This window comes from Salvelinus fontinalis, chromosome 5 (assembly GCF_029448725.1).
Source record: "Salvelinus fontinalis isolate EN_2023a chromosome 5, ASM2944872v1, whole genome shotgun sequence".
NCBI lineage: Eukaryota > Metazoa > Chordata > Actinopteri > Salmoniformes > Salmonidae > Salvelinus > Salvelinus fontinalis.
In genome coordinates this window covers 41,757,690-41,776,070 of record NC_074669.1, presented here as the reverse complement: position 1 = coordinate 41,776,070, position 18,381 = coordinate 41,757,690, and the positions used below count along the sequence as shown (strand labels likewise).

General features: G+C 43.7%; 1 protein-coding gene across 2 annotated transcripts; it reads left to right on the top strand.

The window, feature by feature from the left end:
- Positions 1 to 2,170: 2,170 nt before the first annotated feature.
- Positions 2,171 to 18,313, top strand: pkd2 (polycystic kidney disease 2). Of its 2 annotated transcripts, none has more exons than XM_055923438.1 (15): positions 2,171 to 3,289; positions 3,572 to 3,685; positions 11,026 to 11,159; positions 12,596 to 12,846; positions 13,131 to 13,355; positions 13,650 to 13,878; positions 14,117 to 14,287; positions 14,574 to 14,755; positions 14,962 to 15,082; positions 15,209 to 15,307; positions 15,620 to 15,741; positions 15,891 to 16,008; positions 16,108 to 16,268; positions 16,444 to 16,591; positions 16,892 to 18,313. In XM_055923438.1, the coding sequence occupies exons 1-15, from the start codon at positions 2,842 to 2,844 to the stop codon at positions 17,120 to 17,122; spliced, it is 2,754 nt and encodes a 917-aa protein (XP_055779413.1). In that variant the 5' UTR covers positions 2,171 to 2,841; the 3' UTR covers positions 17,123 to 18,313. The 2 variants fall into 2 exon arrangements, with proteins under 2 accessions (XP_055779413.1, XP_055779412.1); XM_055923437.1 differs by having other exon boundaries at positions 2,181 to 3,289; positions 16,105 to 16,268.
- Positions 18,314 to 18,381: the final 68 nt, after the last annotated feature.

Sequence of the window (18,381 nt, the reverse complement as noted above, 5' to 3'; positions counted from 1 at the left end):
CCCAATAGACATTCTATTACGTATATAGTCCACAACTTTTGACCAGGGCCCTATTGGCCCTGGTCTAAAACAGTGCACAGGGGAATAGGGTGACATTTGGGACTTACATAGTGTTGCATTTGTAAAGGCAGTTATGTAACATGGTATGCTTGTTTCTAATTAGATCACTAATCACATCACCATTAGGGATGGACTGTAGAAAGAAAGAGTTGATTCTGTGAAGAATACATCATGACATCACAAAGCTTGATAAATGCAAAAATAACCCATACAAAGGTTTACTTTAGAACACATGGTGCAAAGTCTCTGAGAAAAAAACACTTTGTAAATAGTTACCGCCAACTCTATATTGATGATACCTACCTTTGTCATCAGATAACATCACGAGGATAGTCACTGCAGATAGAACACGGACAGCACTGTTGACATCCATGCCTGCAAAATGATCTGAAGTCTCTTTCCCATGGAAATCTATTATGAAGGCTGATACATGCTAATTAAACAACCCTCTCATGCCAGTGCTTTGTGATACAGCACAGAGCCTATTGTGACATTTAGAGTGTGCCAGAGGCCTTGTTTTGACAAATAGCTATAATATGGAAATATTACATCATATTCTTAATTATTTTGTTTGTTTTGAAGCGGGACAGTGTTTGAAAAGTAAAATGTTTGCCAGGACTTTGGTTGTCTCGCCGCCATTTTTTTGAATAAAGTTGTAATTGATAAAGTGATTACACCAAAAAATTTGATCAGATATACCACTAATAACCATATCCTATTGATGTTGTTACTTGCTACTGAATATGATTCAAGTACCCAACAAAGGATAACATTTTGCTTAGTTATCGTCACACACAGGGTTAGGGAGTAATTTTATTACAACAAAGTGTAATCAGTTAAATTACCAGCAAAACATATTATAATCAGATAACTTTCAAATTCAGAAAGGACGTTTACGAAGTTAAGTTTGTTCCACCTGAACGAGTCTGACCACACGTCAGAGACCACTCCGATGACACACCAAATGTATTTGATGGATATTTCTTGTCTTCCTCTAATTCCTCTTAAGTAACTGAAAGTAATCAGATTATACTGAACTTGGGTCATCCAAAAGTTACGTTACTGATTACAATTTTGGACAGGTAACCAGTAACTGTAAAGGATTACATTTAGAAAGTAACCTACCCAACCCTGAATTCCAACAGCATACCATCTGTTCAGGCTACACTACTGTATCAGGCCTGCGGTTCCACCACAGCTGTTCTCTCCTTATCTGAACTGTAGAGACTTGTTCTAAGAGATGAACACAACATCTTATCAGTCATGATGATTCATTCAGTCAAGGAACTCTATCAATCCAATCCAGCTATTGGAAAGTACAGCTATGTTGTTAACAGCAGTGGATGTATAGTTATCCGTCCTTGAGCAAACAATGCCAAGGGTAAAGAACAACGAAGGTATACTGTGCGTTCGTTATAAGTTATATATAAAAAAGAGTACTTTCTTGAACAGTGATTGTTACCTTGAAGTAATTACCTTGAGTTCTTAACTCCCTTGTGAATTGAGCCAGTGGGTGATTTAAATCAAAACTGGAGAATGAGCGCCATCTAATGGACATGAATAACACAACAGTGAGTAAAGGTAACACAGTAACAATGTTGCTAGAAAAGAACACACCAAGTGACCGAATAACTATGTAAGTACTAATAGAAATGCTGTTGTTCCATGTAAAGAAATATGATTGGCCTTTAGAAATGTCACTCAATTATTGGGTCCAAATCACATCCAATCCTGGCCAGGGGTTTTGCAGGACTGTCTTGTTGCTTAGCAGCCCCAGACCCAAACACACGTTGTTATACAAAGTATAGGTCTTTGTTTCTAAAGGCACATGCATTTAGCCCTAAAATAATGTACTCATGACAAATTGTGATTTTATTCATTCTAAATAGTAGGCTATTCATTCTCATTCCATACACAGCACTGCAAACACTCATCCTGTATAGAAATTACTCAGAAAACGAACAAAAACTAATATAAACCTTTGGAGAAAAAAGTGTTTTGCTGAGCCATGTAAGGCAATTATAGTTTACTGCTGTAGAAATAAATATTGAAATGTTTTTTTTCACTCGTTTAATAATGATGGAATGTACAGCATCTTGATTATATTCTATTGTATTCTATATTGTACAATTCTAAGACGAGAAATTGTCTTTTACCAAAGTGATTCACCCCTACACATTCGACTGTGCTGTATTTTTCAGAGGTGCATGCCACAGTGTCTGTGACGCCATGACTTCTAATGTAATATGAGTCTCCAACAAATGAGAATGTGAGATTTTGGGGGAACAGCAAGAACAAGATGGCTGGCCCGGGACAAGGAAAGTGTTTGGCTTCTTTTCCATAAACGAGGCATTTCGTTGATAGTTTTCAGTTTCATTAGTAAATGTTTAGGCTACAAATTAGTTTTGTAACTATATATTTGTTGTTGTTGATATACCTACTTTTGCAATAGTTTGATCTAGAACTACGCAAACTTTAGTTGTGTTATTTTTCTTTCTTAATAAGCAATTGACGTTTCGAAGTATATTTGTTGTGAAGATGAACATATACAAATAATCCAAATTAGTTAATCTGTGGTTTCCCGAAATTGTTTTGCAGAGTTTGAACTTTGGCAACTTTCTTACATATTTTAATATGTGCGTAAACATTTCCTTTCTGATATGTGCGTCAAGCGTGACATAAACATAGCACTTGTTAGTGGCTAGATACATAATTGATTTGAACGCTTCGTAAATGTAGTTAGTCTGGCCTTTAAAAGCTTTTCAGTGAATTGGACTAACAATGAGCTCGACTCGGGTGAGATCACAACAACCGCAGCAGAATCAGGCTGGCAGGTCCGCCACGGGCGCAGCGGTTATGTCCTTGCCGCACAGATTGGACACAAGCGAGGGGATTGAGATGGAGAACATACAGCACCAGGACTTGGGTCTCGGGGGAGCCATAGGCACACCATCACCCCCCTCAAGACAAGCCTGGAGTCGGGACAACCCGGGGTTCGAACCGGAGGATGAGATGATGGGGGCCGATTGGCCTCCGGCTAGCCCGGGGAGAAGATCAGTGTCCACGGGCTCCAGCAGTAGCTGCAGCAGCGGGTTGGGAAGTTACACCGCCGGAGGGAGCAGCACCCGCATCCACCGTGGATTATACCCGACCCCGACAGTGGATGCCCTGCAGCAAGACAGACATGGCATCAAAAGCTGTGGGAAGAGGATACTGGAGAAAATAAGAGGTTAGTGTCACTTACGTTTCCTCCTTGTATGAAGAACACTACAGCTGCCAAGAGGTCTGGACCTTTATGACACAGGAGGTAGTGCACTTGCCCTTTAACTTGTAGAGACCTGGGTCATTGGCTCAAACACCTCTCTGGCCATTCTTCCACACTGTTCCATACACCACTTAGGTCAACACACACCTGTAGATGCCCTCCTTGGTAATGCACTGGCATCTCAAGCCGAGCATTGATGGTTAAGGAAGGATACTAATGTGGGTGTTGAAATTGTTTTTCCCCCAGTTCTATGGGGTACTCAGTTGATGGAGGACAGTGACAGCAGCAGAGAGAGGTACCTGAGGAACGTCCTGAGAGAAATGGTCACCTACGTCATCTTCCTCATCACACTGTGTATCTGTAAGTACCACACACACACACACACACAAACACACATACACACACACGGAGGCTCCGCATGAGGAGGCTACAACAGACTTCTTCCGTCACGACGTACCTCTAAGGCCCTTCTGCTAGATTGCTAGCCCTGGCCCGCTAGCTGTCTGAATCGTCGTGTCTCCAGCCAGATTAACTATTCACTGGACCCCTATGATCACTTGGCTACGCGTGCCTCTCCCAAATGTCAATATGCCTTGTCCATTGCTGTTCTGGTTAGTGATTATTGTCTTATTTCACTGTAGAGCCTCTAGCCATGCTTAATATGCCTTAGCTAACCCTTCAGTTCCAACTCCCACACATGCGGTGACAACACCTGGTTTAAATTATGCTTCTAGAGACAATATCTCTCATCGTCACTCTATGCCTAGGTTTACCTCCACTGTATTCCCATCCTACCATACCTTTGTCTGTACATTATGCCTTGAATCTATTCTATCGCGCCCAGAAACCTGCTTCTTTTACTCCCTGTTCCGAAAGTACTAGACGACCAGTTCTTATAGCCTTTAGCAGTACCCTTATCCTACTCCGCCTCTGTTCCTCTGGTGATGTAGAGGTTAATCCAGGCCTAGCTCCACTCCCATTCCCCAGGCGCTCTCATTTGTTGACTTCTGTAACCGTAAAAGCCTTGGTTTCATGCATGTTAACATTAGAAGCCTCCTCCCTAAGTTTGTTTTATTCACTGCCTTAGCACACTCTGCCAACCCGGATGTCCTAGCCATGTCTGAATCCTGGCTTAGGAAGACCACCAAAAACCCTGACATTTTCATCCCTAACTATAACATTTTCCAACAAGATAGAACTGCCAAAGGGGGCGGAGTGGTAATCTACTGCAGAGATAGCCTGCAGAGTTCTGTCATACTATCCAGGTCTGTGCCCAAACAATTCGAGCTTCTACTTCTAAAAATCACCTTTCCAGAAACAAGTCTCTCATCGTTGCCGCTTGTTATAGACCTCCCTCTGCCCCTAGCTGTGCCCTGGACACCATATGTGAATTGATTGCCCCCCATCTATCTTCAGAGCTCGTGCTGCTAGGTGACCTAAACTGAGACATGCTTAACACCCCGGCCATCCTACAATCTAAACTTGATGCCCTCAATCTCACACAAATTATCAAAGAATTTACCAGGTACAACCCCAAATCTGTAAACACGGGAACCCTCATAGATATCATCCTAACCAACTTGCCCTCCAAATACACCTCTGCTGTTTTCAAACAAGATCTCAGCGATCACTGCCTCATTGCCTGCATCCGTAATGGGTCTGCAGTCAAACGACCACCCCTCATCACTGTCAAAAGCTCCCTAAAACACTTCAGCGAGCAAGCCATTCTAATCGACCTGGCCTGAGTATCCTGGAAGGATATTGACCTCATCCCATCAGTTGAGGATGCCTTTTTATTCTTTAAAAGTGCCTTCCTCACCATCGTAAATAAGCATGCCCCATTCAAAAAATTTAGAACCAGGAACAGATATAGCCCTTTGTTCACTCCAGACCTAACTGCCCTTGACCAGCACAAAAACATCCTGTGGCGTACTGCATTAGCATCAAATAGCCCCCGTGATATGCAACCTTTCAGGGAAGTTAGGAACCAATATACACAAGCAGTTAGGAAAGCAAAGGCTAGCTTTTTCAAGCAGAAATGTGCATCCTGTAGCACACACTCAAAAAAGTTCTGGGACACTGTAAAGTCCATGGAGAATAAGAGCACCTCCTCCCAGCTGCCCACTGCTCTGAGGCTAGGAAACACCGTCACCACCGATAAATCCACTATATTTGAGAATTTCCATAAGCATTTTTCTACGGCTGGCCATGCTTTCAACCTGGCTACCCCGACCCCGGTCAACTGCCATGCACCCCCCACAGCAACTCGCCCAAGCCTCCCCCATTTCTCCTTCACCCAATTTCAGATAGCTGATGTTCTGAAAGAGCTGCAAAATCTGGACCCCTACAAATCAGCCGGGCTAGACAATCTGGACCCTTTCTTTCCAAAATTATCTGCCGAAATTGTTGCAACCCCTATTACTAGCCTGTTCAACCTCTCTTTCGTATCGTCTGAGATCCCCAAAGATTAGAAAGCTGCCGTGGTCATCAATCTTTTCAAAGGGGGAGACACTCTAGACCCAAACTGTTACAGACCTATATCTATCCTACCCTGCCTTTCTAAGGTCTTCGAAAGCCAAGTTAATAAACAGATTACCGACCATTTCGAATCCCACCGTACCTTCTCCGCTATGCAATCTGGCTTCCGAGCTGGTCATGGGTGCAACTCAGCCACGCTCAAGGTACTAAACGATATCATAACTGCCATCGATAAGAGACAATACTGTGCAGCCGTATTCATCGACCTGGCCAAGGCTTTCGACTCTGTCATTCACCACATTCTTATCGGCAGAATCAACAGCCTTGGTTTCTCAAATGACTGCCTCGCCTGGTTCACCAACTACTTCTCTGATAGAGTTCAGTGTGTCAAATCGGAGGGCCTGTTGTCCGGACCTCTGGCAGTCTCTATGGGGGTGCCACAGGGTTCAATTCTCAGGCCGACTCTCTTCTCTGTATACATCAATGATGTCGCACTTGCTGCTGGTGATTCTCTGATTCACCTCTACGCAGACGACACCATTCTGTATACTTCTGGCCCTTCTTTGGACACTGTGTTAACAAACCTCCAGACGAGCTTCAATGCCATACAACTCTCCTTCCGTGGCCTGTCATACCTGTGGTATACGGTCTGATATACCACGTCTGTCAGCCAATCAGCATTCAGGGCTCGAACCACCCAGTTTATTAACCAGAATAACTATAGGATAGGCAAACCAATATAATTACATTGTAATAAGGTAGTAGTAAAAGTACATACACCTATCAAGTATAGCACTTTTGTGCTCTCGCATTTGTATTTTCTTGAAAACATACTGAAGTGGTATTACTATGTAACTGCTGCTCTTAGCTTGGACTAATACTGACATCTGTCCATGTGAATACTTTTACCCGCTGACCAGCTTTTCTTGCGGAAAAGTAATTTTCCAAACTCCTTATGTCTGATAAACAACTCTGGCAGCGTATCAGGAAAGCTCCCTCAAGCCAGGAACTTCCATTAAAGTTTAGTCACTATTATCGTACGTTTGGGAATAGGATTGTGGGAAGATGATGAAAGTTCCAGAATACAGCACAACCGAGAGTCAGAATGCTATTAATCTAGTTTCACCACTCCTTATACCACGGCTGCTGAGAGGGAAAGTGTTCCCGTGCCAGAATAGGGTTTTGGGTGGATCAGGAAGTCATTTCCTGGCTGGATAGATGGAGCTAGATCAGCCAGTTTCTCAGCCAGGTGGGAGTCAATGAAATAGAGGCTTGGAAAATAGCATCTATATAAGCCATATGGGCTATATGTGTGTATGTTGGACTGTTTATGTATATTTATCTAGATATAGCTTATATATGGACCTGGATGCAGTCCAACAGAGCATATAAGAAAATACTACAATGGAATGCTGAATAAGTCGGGTTGGACGATACTTTTCTTATCAATCATTATGAAAAACGTATACTTAAAAACTTGAAATCAACCAATCCTCCATCTTTAAAATACCACAATCAAATCACATTTTATTTGTCACATGCGCCAAATACAACAGGTGTAGTAGACCTTACAGTGAAATGCTTACTTACAAGCCCTTGACCAACAATGCAGTTTTAAGAAAAATAATTGATGTAAAAAAACATAAGTAAAAAAAAAAGTAACAAATAATTAAAGAGCAGCAGTAAAATAACAATAGCGAGGCTATATACAGGGGGTACCGGTAAAGAGTCAATGTGCGGGGGCACTGGTTAGTCGAGGTAATTGTGGTAATATGTACATGTAGGTAGAGTTAAAGTGACTATGCATAGATAATAAACAGAGAGTAGCAACAGTGTAAAGGGGGGGGGGGGGGCAATGCAAATAGTTTGGGTAGCCATTTGATTAGATGTTCAGGAGTCTTATTGCTTGGGGGTAGAAGCTGTTAAGAAGCCTTTTGGACCTAGACTTGGCGCTCCAGTACCGATTGCCGTGCAGTAGCAGAGAGAAAAGTCTATGACTAGGGTGGCTGGAGTCTTTGACAATTTTTAGGGCCTTCCTCTGACACCGTCTGGTATGGAGGTCCTGGATGGCAGGGAGCTCGGACCCAGTGATCTACTGGGCCGTACACATTACCCTCTGTAGTGCTTTGCGGTCGGGGGCCGAGCAGTTGCCATACCAGGCAGTGATGCAACCAGTCAGGATGCTCTTGATGGTGCAGCTGTAGAACTTTTTGAGGATCTGAGGACCCATGCCAAGTCTTTTCAGTCTCCTGAGTGGGAATAGGTTTTGTCGTGACTGTCTTGGTGTGTTTGGACCAAGATAGTTTGTTGGTGATGTAGACACCAAGGAACTTGAAGCTCTCAAATTGCTCCACTACAGCTCCGTCGATGAGAATGGGGGCGTGCTCAGTCCTCCTTTTCCCGTAGTCCACAATCATCTCCTTTGTCTTGATCACATTGAGGGAGAGGTTGTTGTCCTGGCATAGCACGGCCAGGTCTCTGACCTCCTCCCTATAGGCTATCTCATCGTAGTCGGTGATCAGGCCTACCATGGTTGTGTCATCCTTAAACTTAATGATGGTGTTAGAGTCGTGCCTGGCCATGCAGTCATGAGTGAACAGAGAGTACAGGAGGGGACTCAGCACGCACCCCTGAGGGGCCCCCGTGTTGAGGATCAGCGTGGCGGATGTGGATCAGCATGGATGCTACCTACCCTTACCACCTGTGGGCGGTCTGTCAGGAAGTCCAGGATCCAGTTGCACAGGGAGGTTTTTAGTCCCAGGGTCCTTAGCTTAGTGATGAGCTTTGAGGGCAATATGGTGTTGAACGCTGAGCTGTAGTCAATGAATAGCATTCTCACCTAGGTGTTCCTTTTGTCCAGGTGGGAAAAGACAGTGTGGAGTGCAATAGAGATTGCATCATATGTGGATCTGTTGGGGCAGTATGCAAATTGAAGTGGTCTAGGGTTTCTGGGATAATGGGATAATGGTGTTGATGTGAGCCATGACCAGCCTTTCAAAGCACTTCATGGCTACAGACGTGGGTGCTACGGGTCGGTAGTCATTCAGGCAGGTTACCTTAGTGTTCTTGGGCACAACGACTATGATGGTCTGCTTGAAACATGTTGGTATTACAGACTCAGTCAGGGACAGGTTGAAAATGTCAGTGAAGACACTTGCCAGTTGGTCAATGCATGCTTGGAGTACACGTCGTGGTAATCCGTCTGGCCTTGTGAATGTTAACCTGTTTAAAGATCTTACTCACATCGGCTATGGAGAGCGTGATCACACAGTGGTTTGGAACAGCTGGTGCTCTCATGAATGTTTCAGTGTTACTTGCCTCGAAGCGAGCATAGAAGTAATTTAGCTCATTTGGTAGGCTCCTGTCACTGCGCAGCTCGCGGCTGTGCTTCCCTTTGTAGTCTGTGATAGTTTGCAAGCCCTGCCACATCCGACGAGCGTCAGATCCGGTGTAGTACGATTCATTGTTAGTCCTGTATTGACTATGGAACGCTGAATACGTTTTATCCCTGTGACTTTGCTGCTTGTGGAAGTGTAAGCCTATTCCCTGTGCATGGGAGCTGGTTGACCAGATTCAAGTATACACAGATGTTTGGGGTTGCAACTGCTCTCCTGGCACCAATGACATGGATGTCAATTAAGGCAGCCCTATTCAGAGGTGTTGGGTTAAATGCAGAAGACACATTTCAATTGAATGCATTCAGTTGTGCAACTGACTAGCTATCCCCTTTCCCCTATACGTTTTCTGTTTTCAGTGGCATCTTAAACAGGTCTTGGCCTCAGTGCGGTAGGCCAGGATTTGGTAGCTGATGCTAACATGAAGTCTCAGCTTGCAGTATAATACTGGCTCTCACTGTACCTGTTGGACCACTCAGAGAGAGAAACACATGATCAACACAAAGATTTAGTTCACAATATTGTTGTATACATTTCTTAGAAGTATAAGCCATTGTGGGGGGGGGGGGTTGTTTTAAGAATGTCATACCATGGACCATTTAGCTATTTTATTTAAAATTTTAGGACCCCTTTAGGTATCCCCCCCCCCCAAAAAAAATTATATATATATATATATATATATATATATTGAATTTGTCCTTTACTACTAAAGCCCATAGAAACGCATTGAATAACACATTCATAAATGGCAAAAAAGACAGTCAAAAAATGTATCATAAGGTTTGGAAGTGTCTGTCCTATATCTTGGACATATACGAAAGCTCAGGCAATGTTTTAGTTTTTTTACACATATTTAACCCCTTACGTATGTTGGAACAAAACTACCTCCATACTTTCATTTGTATGGGTTACCTTTAGACGAGTACCATGACACTTGTCATAGAGCAAAACTAATAGCAAAACCAAGAAAGCCATCATGTTCGTGAGATTCTTATCTTTCTATAGAGTGGTCATATTAGTTTGTAGGCCAAACCGTTCAGACGCTACAGACGTTTACTTGAGATGAACTTTTTTAGGGATGTCTCCTGGTCAGACAAACAGAGCTCTAGCTCTGCCACTTTCCACCTCAGATGCGGAAGACCGCCACAGGTGGATGCGGTGGATTGAGACATAGCCCATGCAAAAAAACATATCTCGAGCTTAAAGGAAAATTCCACCCCAAAACTTTTGGTATTCTTTGGTATTTGTTTGATTAGTCGATTGTTGACATAGTCCCAAAATGTTTTGCTTGTCAGCGATCAAGTTTTCAAGATATGTAACTTTTAAAATACAAAAATCATCCCATCATATGACTTAAACTACAGCATCATATGATGCACAATGTATTATACGGGGATGATTTCTGTATTTTGAAAGTTACATATCTTGAAAACTTGATTGCTGACAAGCAAAACCTTTTGGGACTATGTCAACAATGGACAAATTAAAAAAATACCAAAAGATAGTTTCTGGGTGGAGTTTTCTTTTAAACTGATGGATTTTGTTGGGGTTTTTAAAATTATGTTACTTAGATTGATGCACTGATGTGTCAATAGACACAATATAGGCTAATACAACTGTAGCATAACAGTAATATATAGTACAACGATAGGATAACATTAATGCCGTTATTCATTATTTTAAACATTGGTTATGTATACAAGCATGTATGAAATAAACAGTTATTAGAAAATGCTGAACAGGTATGCTGTGTGTAACTAAAAACACAAAAGAAAATTCACCATAATCTCATCCAGAGAAACTCTTACAGTATCTTGTGTTGTGTAGTGACCTATGGGATGGTGGGCTCCAACATGTACTACTACACCAAGGTGATGTCCCAGCTCTTCCTGGATACACCACTGTCCCCGGGGGACACAGCCACGTTCAGAAGCCTCTCAACTATGGGTGAATTCTGGAAGGTAATGAGTCAATTCCCCGGTTTGCGATGCAGTGGTTTAATCTCCTGCTTTTTGTCTGATTGGAAAATAGAGCTTGGTGCTTAGTTATGGTATAACAAAGATGTCAATGCATTTACTTTGGCCCATGCTCAGTTACTTTTGTATATATAGTGTATGTGGACACCCCTTCAAATTAGTGGATGTGTCTATTTCAGCCACATCCAGTGCTGACAGGTGTAAAATATCAAGCACACAGCCATGCATTCTCCATTAAAAAAACATTGGCAGTAGAATGGCCTTACTGAAGAGCTCAGTGACTTTCAACGTGGCACCGTCATAGGATGCCACCTTTCCAACAAGTCAGTTTATCAAATTTCTGCCCTGCTAGAGCTGTCCCGGTCAACTGTAACTGCAGTTATTGTGAAGTGGAAACGTCTAGCGGCAACAACGGCTCAGCCGCAAAGTGGTAGGCCACACAAGCTCACAGAACGGGACCCCCAAGTGCTGAAGCGCGTATTGCTTAAAAATCGTCTCACTAATGAGTTCCAAACTGCCTCGGGAAGCAACGTCAGCACAACAACTGTTCACCAGGGCTTCATGAAATGGGTTTCTATGCCCGAGCAGCCGCACACAAGCGGTGTAAAGCTCGCCGCAATTGGACTCTGGAGCAGTGGAAACGCGTTCTCTGGAGTTATGAATCATGCTTCACCATCTGGCAGTCCGACGGATGAATCTGGGTTTGGCGAATGCAGAGTGCCAACTGTCAAGTTTGGTGGAGGAGGAATAATGGTCTGGGGCTGTTTTTCATGGTTTGGGCTAGGCCCCTTAGTTCCAGTGAAGGGAAATCTTAATGCTACAGCATACAATGACATTCTAGACGTTTCTGTGCTTCCAACTTTGTGGCAACGGTTTAGGGAAGAACCTTTACTGTTTCAGCATGACAATGCCTGTGTGCACAAACCAAGGTCCATACAGAAATGCTTTGTCGAGATCGGTGTGGATGAACTTGACTGGCCTACACAGAACCCTGACCTCAACCCCTTCGAACACCTTTGGGATGAATTGGAACACCGACTGCGAGCCAGGCATAATCACCCAACATCAGTGCCCAATCTCACTAATGCTCTTGTCGCTGAATAGAAGCAAGTCTCTGCAGCAGTTCCAACATGTAGAGGAAAGCCTTCCCATAAGCTTTTCCTCTACAACTCTGTATTAATGCTCAGGATTTTGGAATGAGATATTCGACGAGTAGGTGTCCACATACTTTTTGTTGTGTAGTGTATATGAAGCATAAAACCAAAGCAGCACACACTTAAAAGTATTTTGTTCAAATCACATTAATTAACACCAAATAGAACAATGGAGCATTTACATGAATCTAGTTAGAACCTAACAGACCGGCAGAGCTTTCAGTTGAAATTCTCTCTGTAACCAACGCGTGTCTCTCCACCATGCAGTTCACAGAGGGTCCCTTCCTGAACGGGATGTATTGGGAAGTGTGGTACAACAACAAGAGTCTCCCTGAGAACCACAGTATGATCTACTATGAGAACCTGCTACTGGGGGTGCCCCGCCTCCGCCAGGTCAAAGTTCGCAACGAATCCTGCTCCGTGCACGAGGACCTTAGGGACGAGGTGCAGGACTGCTACAACATGTACACCCCTAGCAACGAGGACAGCGCCCCCTTTGGCCCCATGAACGGAACTGCGTACGTCTACTAAACTACTATGCACTACTGTTAAATGTACAGTATAGTTAAATGGTAACGTATAAGAAAGCAACCATAAAGCTACAATTGTTTGTAATGCTAGAGACTAAACCAAAGCAGTAGTTACAACATGTGCTCTAGTGTTAACTGAAAGCACATTATGGATGCTGTCCACCAGATAAAAGTATGGCGTATAACGTCACTCACCAATAGCCACCAGTGAATACCAGGCCAAACTGTTTCACTGTGGCTCTATGATGAGTCTGACTGTCTCTTTCCACCAGGTGGATGTACACAGAGGAGAACAGCCTGAATGGGAGTAGTTACTGGGGCCAGGTGGCTACCTACGGTGGAGGGGGGTACTACCAGGACCTGGCCCGTTCCAGAGATGAGTCAGCCAGCTTGCTACGCTCCCTAAAACACCAGCTGTGGCTGGACAGAGGAACCAGAGCCGTCTTCCTGGACTTCTCCGTCTACAATGGCAACATCAACCTCTTCTGTATTGCCAGGTACAGAGCCCAGAGTTATTACATACGTATTACATGTTACTTAGGACTGTTTCACACTGGTTATATAGGTGATACATAGATTCAATTCAGGCTCTCAAGACATCCATGGTTGGTATCAATGACTCATGCAATCCAATGGGAGTTCTCTAGTTACCATCTTCATCCACAATCTGGTGTCGTTGAACCTCGATTTTCACCCTAGAGGCTGAATACTGAATATCTCTTGTTCATTCAGTTTAACCTGTCTGCTTAACTGCGGGGATAAATACAGTTGAATTGAATTGAATGTTTCAGGTTGGTGGTGGAGTTCCCCGCTACAGGAGGCGTAGTCACTTCCTGGCAGTTTCAGACGGTGCGTCTGATTCGCTACGTGTCCAGCTGGGACTACTTTGTCGGGGTGTGTGAGGTGGCCTTCTGCCTCTTCATCCTGTACTACGTGGTGGAGGAGGCCCTGGAGATACGCATCCACCGCCTGCGCTACTTCAAGAGCGTGTGGAACTGCCTGGACGTCCTCATCGTTGTGGTACGTAATTCAAGATGGCTGCCCTAGCAGGGAGTAGGAAGGGATGGAGTCTCCCTGAAACACCCAAGTAACGAAGGGCTCTGTTCCAGTATCCACACTACCATACTACTTAGAATGAGTTAGTGCAATGAACATGCATTCTAAGTGGTAGGCTAGTATAGACATTGGAACAAAGGGAAGAGGTTTGTGATCCCAATATTGTTGTGTTGAGATTCCAAATATCCCCCTCTTTTTCCAGTTGAGTGTTTCTGCCATAATCATCAACATCACCAGAACGTCTGTGGTGAGCAATCGTCTCAAAGACCTTCTGGAGAACCACAGCGCCCACCCCAGCTTCGAGCCTCTGGCACAACTCCAGGTTACGTTCAACAACATGGCCGCAGTCATCGTCCTCTTCTCCTGGGTGAAGGTAAGAATGGCTTTATGGTAGATTGACATGCTGAATGTAGCAATTGAGTGGGAATTGACCAGGAGCAGAGCTTGAACCAGACACTCTGCAGTTGGTTACAGGATGAGAGTACTACTACCTGTGCCATAAAGGTCCAGACCTGTTGGCAGAAGCCAAAGTATGCTCCCATAAAGGGAGACTATATTAGCATGATTTTAATAGAAATAAAAAAAGACATAGAATTGAAATAACGCTATTCAAAGACACTTGAATTCTAACCTGGTTTCTGCTCATCTCTCCTCTTCAGCTCTTCAAGTTCATCAACTTCAACAAGACCATGAGCCAGCTGTCCACCACCATGTCTCGCTGTGCCAAGGACCTCATCGGCTTCGCCATCATGTTCTTCATCATCTTCCTGGCCTACGCTCAGTTGGCCTACCTGGTGTTTGGCACCCAGGTCAACGACTTCAGTACCTTCCAAGCCTGCATGTAAGTAACATTGGTTTGATTGGAATCAACCCAGGTTCCAAGATTCTCAGTTCTTTAGGTTCTCCATAGACAAAAAGGGCTCCCAGATTGATTCGAATTTTGTTTGCAATTTGACCCATTGGAACTATAATGGTAACGCACCCCTATAGCTTCATCTTAGCCTCTTCATAGCTTCATAGCTTCTTCTTGTTTTCTTTTCCATGTAGTTTTACCCAGTTCCGCATCATCCTGGGAGACTTTGAGTTCTCAGAGATAGAGGAGGCTAACCCAGTCCTGGGACCCATCTACTTCATCACCTTCGTCTTCTTCATCTTCTTCATCCTCATGGTGAGTTTTGATATACTACCATTGATAAATGTGTGGGTATATTGATATACATTTATATTGTATTATTTGATCTACATTATCTCGAGAGATTAAAGTTTGCTCTGACTGTCTTTTGTCTCCCTGTAGAATATGTTCCTGGCCATCATCAATGACACCTACTCGGAGGTGAAGGCAGACATGTCCCAGCAGAGGTCTGAGATGGAGATGACGGACCTCATTAAAAAGGTACGGGACCCAAATGGTATGTGGGGTTATTTGTTCTAGTAGGTGTATGTGATCCCTTAACGCGTCATTGTAGCTGAGTATTTCAAACAACTGCAAGCTGACAAGTATCATAGCAACTTCATATTTAAGATTCTATGAAGTAAAGACTTCAATTGAAAAGGAGGCTCAAGTTAATGTAAGTTTACATTACTGTTGAATATTATCAACATGTACTGAATAATTGCTAAATGCAGAATGAAAATGGCAACAACATTCACCTCAGTGTTGATAGCTGTCCTTGAGTTTGTCTGAGTGTTGTTCCTCTCCCTGCAGGGCTGTAACAAAGCCTTGATGAAGCTGAGACTGAAGAAGACCACTGTGGATGACATCTCAGACAGTCTGCGCCAGGCCGGTGGGAAACTCAACTTCGGCGAGCTCCGCCAGGACCTCAAAGGGTGAACGCTGCAGTGCCTGAAACCGAACTGGGGTTTCATTGACTAATTCATAAACATACACTATTTCATTAATTTATACAAACATACGAAGAAAGACATCAAGACACATGTAATAGGACAACTAAATGTGTTGTTGTTTGTGTGTTTAGAAAGGGCCACACGGATGTGGAGATTGAGGCCATCTTTGCCAAGTATGACCACGGTGGGGACCAGGAGCTGACTGAGCACGAACACCAGCAGATGAGGGACGACCTGGAGAAAGAGAGAGTGAGTGGACGCACACAGACACACACACACAGGGCAACGAGCTGCACACACACACACGTTTGCAGATGTTCAGTGTGTCTCTGCACATATGGCCAGGAGGACTTGGATCTGGAGCGCAGCTCGTTGCCCAGACCCACCAGTGGGCGGAGCTTCCCCCGTAGCCATGACGACTCGGAGGAGGATGATGACGAGGACAGCGGGCATAGCTCCCGTCGCCGCGGCAGCAGCTCAGGAGGCGTGCCCTACGAAGAGTTTCAAGTGTAGGTCGAGTTCTATTACCAGCCAAGTTGAAGTATTGGGCTTTTGAAAGGTTCTCTGTGTGTTTCCGACAGAGGATGTGCCTGATATTTAAATGTTTTAAATCATGTGTCGTAACTATGGATATAGCATGTTATATAAACGCGTTATTGACATTATTGTTCTGTTCTATTCCAGGCTGGTGCGTCGTGTTGACCGGATGGAGCACTCCATAGGTAGTATAGTGTCTAAGATCGATGCAGTGATTGTGAAGCTGGAGGCCATGGAGAGAGCTAAGCTCAAGAGGAGAGACGTGCTGGGAAAACTGCTGGAGGGGGTGCTGGAGGTGAGACGGAATGTACATGGACATACACACACACATGCCCATCTCGCCCACACCAAACACTTTTACAATCTTTCCTTCCCCTCTCTTTCTGTCCATCTCTCTCTCGTTACAACATCTCCCCTCTCCCTTTTGTCCCCCCCCTCTCTGACTGTTAAGACTATTTATCTGGTCAATATGTTAGTGTATTATGTCTGTTTGTAACAGTGTGTTATATGTGAAAATGTTTAAGGACTCTTGGAAGATTTGTACAAATGATAACTAAAAGATACTAATAAAATAAAATCTCTCCCCCTCCCCCAGGATGAGAGGCAGGGTCGGGACATGGATGTCCAGAGAGAGCAGATGGAGCGGCTGGTGAGGGAGGAGCTAGAGCGCTGGGAGTCTGACGACACTGTCTCACAGGTCAGCCACCACCAGCCCACCACTGCCATTGGTCCAGGAGCCCAACCACGCCCCCGCAGCGCCCGCCCCTCCTCCTCCCTGTCTACTGACGGGGTGGACGCTGGGGGTAATGGGAGTGGCCACGTGTAAAACCCCGCCCACCAGAAAGTTACACGGTAACGTGAAAGGGACATTCTAGTATTTTTACAGGTTCTAAGCGCCGAATCCTTACTTGAGATGTGTGCATGCAATTAGAATTTTCTGAAAATGTTCTCATTGACCTCAATGGAAGATTATCGTGGAAGTCCGAGTCACGCAGTCAAATTTTAAGTAAAGATTTGGACCTATCGGAGAGCAACCAAAATGGCTAAGGGTAACTTTAAGAGACATTTTAGTGAGGTTCGAGATTGTATTCATTGGTTGCGACACAATAGGTTGTGGCACAAATGAAGATATCCGTGTGTAAATGTCCTTTCTGGTTGTGTTCTACATTATATACCAGTACACAGTCCCATCATCATCCCTCTGTATTTGTTTGAAATCTTTACATATGATACCACAATGGCAGTCACATGCACAGCACCTCAGCTATCCAAGAGTGTGAGTGAAACGCACCCAATAGACTCATATGGTCTGAAAACAGTCCTACGTACTCCATCTATAAGATGGTACATGCTTTAAGGCAAGCAAAATATGACCTGATGCATTTACAAAGCTTACAGTGCAAGCACAAGTACACGATTGTAGTGTTTAAAATGAAGGGCGAATACAATGAAGAATTAGGGTACATGAAGATGCTGGACACAATGAAGGGTATATGAAGGTTTTGATTATATTGGAGATATTACATGTGATGTAAATGAATTAGCCTCTAAGCTATTTCCATTTTGTTTATATTCTAAGAATACACAACATATCATTGCTTTTCCTGTGCGGGTACGTAGCTCAAGGGCTTTTGGTTTTGATTACACCGTATATGCACGCACGCACATCTTGATATTCCACAGGGAAATAATTGTCTCGATCGTTCATTTGCTGCTTTCCTTTTTGTCATTTTAATATAGTTACAAGTGTGGCTCATCCTGTCATAATTACTCATCTATATCACTTTGTAATGACTTACAAAACACCATTCTTATAAACGTATAATATGATACATATTGTAACTTGAAACAAACTTCGATTCGGAGTGCATCTAGGGTCATGTGATCCTCGTGTGTATTATTATGTACGGTGCCTTGCAGTATTTTCTAGTCTTATTATTTTGTACTATTTTTGTGGTTACATACTGTATATCAAAGGTGTGAAAAATAAATCAAGTGTGTTGTGATGCTAAAACGATGAAGTGGTTGGTGTGTGTTAAAAAATCGTAAATTTAATCCGGGTCGTTGTTTGATTCGTTTGAACAC